We start from the raw sequence: 8941 nt of genomic DNA on the forward strand, positions 1-8941 counted from the left end.
ATCGCTTGAACCAGGGGGACGGAGGTTGCAGTGAGCTGAGACTGCGCTACTGCACTTCAGCCGGGGAGACAGAGTGAGACTCCGTCTCAGAAAAAATGCTTTCTTCCAACTTACACAAGCCGGAAGAAGAAAATGTCATTTATTTTCATGGTAGGAGATTCATGCCAAGATTTTACACCAGGTGGAGACCTGTACCAGCTCCCTCTGCTCCCATCTCCCAGAGTTCTAGGAATTTACTCTTGCACACTGGCTCTTTCATGTCTCTTGGACTTTGCCTACGGAGGTCTCTCTGCCTAGCACGCCTTCTCTCCATGTCTCACCGTTATCCTCCCGCTTTATTTATTTATTTATTTATATTTATTTTTATTGTTTGAGAAAGTGTCTGACTTTGCCACCCAGGCTGGAGTGCAGTGGCGTGGTCACTGTTGACTGCAGCCTCAAATTCCTGGGCTCAAGAAATCCTCCTGTCTCAGCCTCCCAAGTAGGTACGCGTCGCCACACCCAACTAGTTTTTTATTTGTGTGTGTGTGTTTGGTAGAGATGGTAGAGATGTTGCCCAGGCTGGTCTCAAACTCCTGGGCTCCACTGATCCTCCCACCTAAGCCTCCCAAAGTGCAGAGATTACAGGTATGAGCCACCACACACACCCAGCCTCTCCATCTATTTTATTTATTTATTTATTTATTTATTTCTGAGACATAGTCTCCCTCTGTGCCCCACACTGGTGTGCAGTGGTGCAATCTTGGGTTCACCGCAACCTTTGACTCCCAGGTTCAAGTGATTCTCCTGCCTCAGCTTCCAGAGTAGCTGGGATTACAGGCGTGCACCATCATGCCCAGCTAATTTTTGTATTTTTAGTAGAGATGGGGTTTTGCCATATTGGCCAGGCTGGTCTCAAACTCCTGACCTCAAGAGATGCACCTGCCTCAGCCTCCCAAAGTGCTGAGATTACAGGCCTGAGCCAGCATGCCCTGCTACTGCACCCAGCTACTCAAGGCAAATATGGAGCCAACATACTTGACTATCTGCAGGGGTCCACCCCGGGTAGGGGAGATGTGAGCACTGGCGTCGGAGGGAGCCCAGCTTATTGGCCCAACTCAGAGATAGACCCATTTCCTGGTGGGCATAGCACTCCAAGGCTTGTCACTCACAGCCTCTGCAACTCCAAGTCTTGGTATGCCTGAAACCCATACTCCACAAGAGCAAGCCTTCACTGAGCACCTAGGGTGGGACAGATAGGCCAGAGCTGAGCATGCAAGAGGAAGGAGACCCAGACTTTGCCTTGAGGAGATCACATTCAGCCAGGGACAGAATTACTCCAGAGTGTCGCAGACAAAGGGACCAAAGCCTCTGATTTTCTTTTCTTTTTTTTTTCTAATTTTTTTGAGGTGGAGTTTCACTCTTGTTTCCCAGGCTGGAGTGCAATGGCATGATCTCGGCTCACTGCAACCTCTGCTCCTGGAGTCAAGTGATTCTCCTGCCTCAGCCTCCCATGTAACTGGGATTACAGGCACCCACCACCACACTCAGCTAATTTTTTGTATTTTGAGTAGAGACAGGGTTTCACCATATTGGCCAGGCTGGTCTCAAATTCCTGACCTCAGGTGATCCATCCACCTAGGCCTCCTAAAGTGCTGGGATCACAGGTGTGAGCCACCGTGCCTAGCCATCTCCAATAGAAGGAGGCAGAGAGAGGTTTGGCACCCAACAGAAATGAGTTTAAATCTTGGTTCCCCTGGTTCTTGGCTCAAGCTTCTTTGGTGCCCAGTGTCTTCCTATGAAAGGAAATGAGAGGGGTCTGGGGTTGTGACAAAATCATGTTTCTAGTGCTGGGCAAGGTGATATGCACCTGTAATATCAGCAACTCAGGAGCCTGAGGAGGGAGGATTGCTTGAGGTCAGAAATTCCAGCCCAGGCCGGGTGCAGTGGCACACAACTGTAATCCTAGCACTTTGGGAGGCCGAGGTGGGCAGATCACCTAAGGTCAGGAGTTTGAGACCAGCCTGGCCAACGTGGTGAAATTCCGGCTCTACTAAACATACAAAAAGTAGCTGGGCATAGTGGCGGACAGCTGTAGTCCCAGCTACTCCCAACCTGGGAGGCAGAGGTTGCAGTGAGCCGAGATCGTGCCACTGCACTGCAGCCTGGGTGACAAGAGCAAAACTCCATCTCAAAAAATAAAAATAAATAAATAAAATAAATGAAAAAATAAAATAAAAATAAAAATAAATTCAAGTTTAGCCTGGGCAACATAGGGAGACCCCATCTCAAAAAAAATAAAAGGCCAGGCACGGTGGCTCACACCTGTAATCCCAGCACTTTGGGAGGCCAAGGCGGGTGGATCACCTGAGGTCAGGAGTTCAAGACGAGCCTGGCCAACATGGTAAAATCCTATCTCTACTAAAAATACAAAAACTAGCTGGGCGTGGTGGCACATGCCTGTAGTCCCTAGCTACTTGGGAGGCTGAGGCAGGAGAATCGCTTGAACCTGGAGGCAGAGGTTGCAATGAGCTGAGATCACACCACTGCACTCCAGCCTGGGCATCAGAGTGAGATTCTATCTCCAAAAAAAAAAAAAAATCATAATAATAAGTAAAAGTAGTCAGGAAGAGACATCAACAAAAATTGGTGATGAATGGGGTAGCAGTGGCACTGGGGAACAAAAGGGAACAGATATTTTGCACTGCAATTGTCATCTCGTTTCTTTTCTTTTTTTTTTGAGATGGAGTCTCCTTCTGTTGCCAGGCTGGAATACAGTGGTGTGATCTCGGCTCACTGCAACCTCCGCCTCCTGGGTTCAAGCGATTCTCCTGCCTTAGCCTCCCAAATAGCTGAAACTACAAGCACATGCCACCATGCCCAGCTAATTTTTTTATTTTTAGTAGACACAGGGTTTCAACATTTTGGTTAAGATTGTCTTGATCTCTTGACCTTCTGATCTGCCCACTTCATCCTCCCAAAGTGCTGGGATTACAGGTGTGAGCCATCATGCCTGGCCAATTGTCATCTCTTTTCAATATTGAGCACATATGGGTACGCTGTAAAGGAAATTTTAAAATCTCAGGATCCCAGCCCCCCATCTTCTTATGCAAAAGAGAAAGTCATTGCAACACCCTTTTCCAAATGAATAGCTGTTCCTAAGATCATGTAACAGCCAGATAGATGTCTACTCAGCAAGAAAAGGCCTCAGGCATCTGGGAAGGGCTGCACCCCATAGATCATTCATAAGTAAATTATTTGCTGGCCTCCTATAATCAAGGACATGACAATGTTAATGTTAGGTCTACAAACTTTTTTTTTCTTTGAGATGGAGTCTCTCTCTGTCTTCCAGGCTGGAGTGTAGTTGCACAATCTGGGCTCACTGCAACCTCTGCCTCTCAGGCTCAAGCAATTCTCTTGCCTCAGCCACCCGAGTAGCTGGGATTATGGGCGTGTGCCTCCACACTGGGCTAATTTTTGTATTTTTAGTACAGATGGGGTTTCGCCATGTTGGCCAGGCTGTTTTCGAACTCCTGACCTCAGGTGATCCACCCGCCTTGGCCTCCCAAAGTGCTGGAATTACAGGTGTGAGCCACTGCACCCAGCTGAGTAAATTTCTTGATTGCACAGAATGTATGGTGATATTGGTGGACTTAAGGACATTGAATTGTTTATCAGGAATAAAGTATTATGTGTGTTTTCTGGGGTCCTGGATAATGCTGTAGCATTCGGGGTAGATTGAGTAAAAAAAATGTAGAGATGGTTTCCTAGTTAGTTGTTTTTGCTTCTAATTTTCATTCATTTGCTATTTATTCTCTTCTGGCTTTGCTTGTGTATGCATATATATAAAGCCATTATTATTATCATTATTTTTAGTTTCTAGTGGAAGGCTTTTATTTGGTTCTGTGAATAGTCATTTTATTTCCTATGTATTTCTAGCAAGTTGTATTCATTCCATTGATCCAGAATTCCTAGGCTGCCTTTGTCGGGCCTGCAGGAATTAATGGAGCATACCACCTTTTTATTTTTTACCTTTATTTTTTGAGACACAGTCTCACTCTGTCGCCCAGGCTGGAGTGCAGCAGTGCGATCTCAGCTCATTGCAGCCTCTGCCTCAGAGGTTCAAGTGATTCTCCTGTCTCAGCCTCTGGAATAGCTGGGACTACAGGCGCCCACTACCACACCCGGCCAACTTTTTGTGTTTTTAGTGGAGATGGGGTTTCATCATGTTGGCCAAGCTGGTCTCAAACTCCTGACCTCAGGTGATCTGTCTGCCTCGGCCTCCCAAAGTGCTGGGAGTACAGGCATGAGCCACCCCGTCCAGCGAGTATACTTTCATAAATAGAATTTGAGTCATATTTCTGTCTCTGCCTAATTTCTCCAAAATTTGTAAACTATTTGTGAATATTTTTAATTCATGGCAATGTGTTTGTTGGCATACAGTTGAACAGGATCCCCAAGGCCGATCAGGGAGAGAGAGCCCAGAAACTTGACATGTTGGCACTACTGTAACTGCTCAAGGGGATGACGTTACCCACTGCCTAGACAGAGCTGATTTATGAAGACAGGTGAATTGTAATTGACCAACATGGTGAAATCCTGTCTCTACTAAAAAAATACAAAATTAGCTGAGCATGGTCGCGGGCACCTCTAATCCCAGCTACTTGGGAGCCTGAGGCAGGAGAACCAGTTGAACTCGGGAGGCGGAGATTGCAGTGAGCCAAGATCGTGCCATTGCACTTCAGCCTGGGTGACAGAAAAAAAGAAAGAAAGGAAGAAAAAAAGAAGGAAGGAAGGAAGGAAGGGGAGAAAGAGAGAGAGAAAGAAAGAAAGCTGCTAACCCAAGCGGGACAAAAAATTAATTGAATACCAAAAAAATACTTTGCTAAATTTTCATGTTAAAACAGCCGATACCGAAATTGTTTAGATAAACAGTTTGGTTTTTGTTGTTGTTGTTTGTTTTTGTTTTTGTTTTTTGTTTTTTTGAGACGGAGTCTCAATCTGTCACCCAGGCTGGAGTGCAATAGCATGATTTTGGCTCACTGCAACTTCTGCCTCCCAGGTTCAAGTGATTCTCATACCTCAGCCTTCTGAGTAGCTGGGATTACAGGCTCCCACCACTATGCCCGGCTAATTTTTTTGGATTTTTAGTAGAAACGGGGTTTCACCATGTTGGTAAGGCTGGTCTTGAACTCCCAACCTCAGGTGATCCACCCGCCTCGGCCTCCCAAAGCTCTGGGATTACAGGCATGAGCCACCATTCCCTGCTAATTTTGTATTTTTTAGTAGAGACAGGGTTTCTCCATGTTGGTCAAGCTGGTCTGGAAAGCCCCACCTCAGGTGATCTGCCAGCCTGGGCCTCCCAAAGTACTGGGATTATAGGCATGAGCCACCACGCCTTTTTTGTTGTTTTTGAAACAGGGTCTCACTCTGTTGCCCAGGCTGGAGTGCAGTGGAGCAATCTCCCCTCACTGCAACCTCCTCCTCCTGGGTTCAAGGGATTCTCCCATCTCCTCCCAAGTAGCTGGGATTACAGGCTTGTGCCACCATGCCCAGCTAATTTTTTATGTGCTGGCCCAGCCTAGACATACAATTTGAATGAACTGCAGGGTCTAAGTCAAATTACCTATGATAACCCATTAGGTATCAGTGCTATGCACGTAAACTGGAGAAACAACTGATATTCAAGAGCACGTAAGTCCGATGTTAACCATGGACTCATGGAGAATCAAGATGGTCACCTTGTCCTTCCTGACTCCTTAAAGTGTTTGTTATTAAAGGTTCTGCAGTTGGGCATGACGGCTCACACCTGTAATCCCAGCACTTTGGGAGGCCAAGGCGGGCGAATCACCTGAGGTCAGGAGTTCGATATCAGCCTCACCAACATGGAGAAACCCCATCTCTACTAAAAATACAAAAAATTAGCCGGGTGTGGTGGCTCATGCCTGTAATCCCAGCTACTCGGGAGCCTGAAGCAGGAGAGTCGCTTGAACCCAGGAGGCGGAGGTTGCGGTGAGCTGAGATAGCATCATTGCACTCCAACCTGGGCAACAAGAATGAAACTCTGTCTAAAAATGAAAAACAAAGGGCTCTGCCTTCCATGACTCATCATGGAAAAGATAAAATGATCTAAATTAAGTATGTATCAGTGTGCTGACTTATAAATTGCTAAAATAGTTCACAACCAATGTTTCGTTTGTCAAATCCATGTTCCTGTGAAGACAAAGCTTCAGGTGCATTTGGCTACCTCATGGGCCGTTTGAACATTTCAGTTGTCAATTGTCATTTTCGATGCATGTTTTCTGGTTGCTTTCCCATGCAGGAGGGCTGATATTACAACAGTAGATCATTATGGTACAGAGTGTTTTCACCAGGTACTGAAAGCTTTTTATGGCTCACTGACTGGGGACAATCAATTCCTTCACAATCTAGAACCTGAAGATTGGATCTTCTGAGAACATCAGAGAAAGAATGTCCTTGCCATCCACACTACAGCAAAACTTCAGGACCTTGAACTCTGGGTTCATAATCTCACAAGAGGGAAGTTTTTCGCCGGAAGAAGATGGCATCCTTGATGTGAACAGCTTTTCCCAAGATCACAGATCAAGACTTCTCGGTTTTTTTTGAGACAGAGTCTTTTTTTTTTTTTTTTTTTTGAGACAGAGTCTCGGTCTTGTCGCTCAGGTTGGAGTGGAATAGCGCAATCTTGGCTCACTGCAACCTCCGCCTCCTGGGTTCAAATAATTCTGCTGACTCAGCCTCCCAAGTAGCTGGGATTACAGGTGCCCACCACCATGCCTGGCTAATTTTTTTGTATTTTTACTGGAGACAGGGTTTCACCATGTTGGCCAGGCTGGTCTCAAACTCCTGACCTCAGGTGATCCGCCTACCTCGGCCTCCCAAAGCGCTAGGATTACAGGCATGAGTCACCGTGCCCAGCCTTGTGATAGTGTCTTACTCTGTCACCCAGGCTGGAGTGCAGTGGTGCAGTCTTGGCTCACTGCAACCTTCGCCTCCCAGATTCAAGCGATTCTTGTACCTCAGCCTCCCGAGCTGCTGAGACTACAGGCACGTGCCACCATGCCTGGTTAATTTTGTGTGTGTGTGTGTGTGTGTGTCTGTTTGTGTGTGATGGAGTTTTACTCTTGTTGCCCAGGCTGGAGTGCAGTGGTGCGATCTTCGCTCACTGCAACATCTGCCTCCTGGGTTCAAGCGATTCTCCTGCCTCGGGCTCCTGAGTAGTTGGGATTATAGGCGCCCAACACCATACCCGGGGAATTTTTTGTATTTTTAGTAGAGACGGGGTTTCATCATGTTGGCCAGGCTGGTCTCGAACTCCTGACCTCAGGTGATCCACCCGCCTCGGTGTCCCAAAGTGCTGGGATTACAGGCGTGAGCCCTGTGCCCAACCTCCGTCTCTCTCTCTCTCTCTGCCGACTAAAGAGACTGACCGGGGACAATCAACTCTCTCCAGACAGAGAGAGAGAGGGAGAGAGAGAGAGAGCGAGAAAGAGACAGAGTCTGGCTCTCACCCAGGCTGGAGTGCAGTGGTGTGATCTGGGCTCACTGCAACCTCCGCCTTCCGTGTTCAAGCGATTCCTGTGCCTCAGCGCCCCAAGTAGCTGGGATTATAGGTCCGCACCACCACGCCCAGCTAATTTTTGTATTTTTAGTAGAGACGGTTTTGCCATATTGGCCAGGCTGGTTTTGAACTCCTGACCTCGGGTGATCCACCAGCCTGCGCCTTCCAAAGTGCTGGGATTACAGGCGTGAGTCACCGCGCCCGGCCAAATAAAATAAAATGTTAAAGTAAATTCAGGACTACCCCTCCTCCAAGTCTTCTGTCCCCTTTGGGCGCCCACGTGAGCGGGGGAGGGGCTGGGGGAATAATAACATCAAAAGAGCGCCTTTTCCTCCCTTATTCCGAGACTTCTCTGGGCCTGACTCCCGGTCCTGTCCCCAGCGCCCCGCGGCCTCTCGAGCCCCTTCAGTGGCCAAGATGCAGAGATCAGGATGCCTTTGCGCCGCCCCAGGTGCCCGCCCCTAGCTGCCTCCGCCTGGGCCCCGACGGAAGGTGAAGTCGGGGGCCGAGCTGGGGCGTGGCAGCCGGGGTGTGTGTCCGCCGGGCTTGGTGCCTCAGGTGGCCCGGCAGCACCGTCCCACCTCTGCCACCCTCCGATGGGGCCGCTACCTGTGTGCCTGCCAATCATGCTGCTCCTGCTGCTGCCGTCGCTGCTGCTGCTGCTGCTTGGACCTGCAGAGCTGCACAGACACACGTATGTGCACATAGACCCAGGGGCTCACAGGATGCACAGACAACCCTGGCCCTCCCCGAGGAGGCTGCAGCGGGCAGACAGGGCAAACAGACCCTAGCGTGACCTGCCCCACCTATGTTGGCACAGAGGGAGTGTTTTGCTTGGTTATAAGCACAGTGCTGGATGCCCGCCCCATGCCTAGAACCCTCCCTCTATAGGGCTGTTGCTAGGGCTCTGAGATACCAGAGAGTGGTCAGGGAGGGTGGCAGGGGAACCTTTGGGGACAGCTTCAGGGTACGGTGTTGGGACTGGAACATTGTCAGGGTGCTCAGAGAGGGCATGTTCCCTGGGTCTTGATGGATTTAGAGGTCAAGGGACCATTTCTGGAAGCTCACTGTGTGCCAGGGCAGCTTATATCAGAGCTCAGCTTTTTTTTTTTTTGAGACAGAGTCTCACTGTTGCCCAAGCTGGAGTGCAGTGGCACGATTTCAGTTCACTGCAACCTCCACCTCCCGGGTTCAAGAGATTCTCCTGCCTCAGCCTCCTGAGTAGCTGGGACTACAGGCATGCGCCACCACACCTGGCTAATTTTTGTATTTTTAGTAGAGACAGGGTTTCACCATGTTAGCAAGGCTGGTCTCGAACTCCTGACCTCAGGTGATCCACCTGCCTTGGCCTCCGATTGTGCTGAGATTACAGGCATGAGC

At 48.8% G+C, this 8941-nt stretch overlaps 1 protein-coding gene across 2 annotated transcripts in view; it reads left to right on the top strand.

Moving 5' to 3' along the window:
* LOC129054402 (uncharacterized) overlaps nucleotides 1–8650 on the top strand; it is a 62869-nt gene extending 54219 nt beyond the window's left edge. For both annotated transcript variants that reach the window (XM_063714838.1, XM_063714839.1), the window contains one exon: nucleotides 6412–8650. In XM_063714838.1, the coding sequence (XP_063570908.1) occupies nucleotides 6412–6606 (195 nt within the window). In that variant the 3' untranslated portion in view covers nucleotides 6607–8650. The remainder of the gene's footprint in view (nucleotides 1–6411) is intronic.
* The last annotated feature ends 291 nt before the right edge of the window (nucleotides 8651–8941 follow it).

The sequence above is a fragment of the Pongo abelii genome, chromosome 14, assembly GCF_028885655.2.
Source record: "Pongo abelii isolate AG06213 chromosome 14, NHGRI_mPonAbe1-v2.0_pri, whole genome shotgun sequence".
Lineage (NCBI taxonomy): Eukaryota > Metazoa > Chordata > Mammalia > Primates > Hominidae > Pongo > Pongo abelii.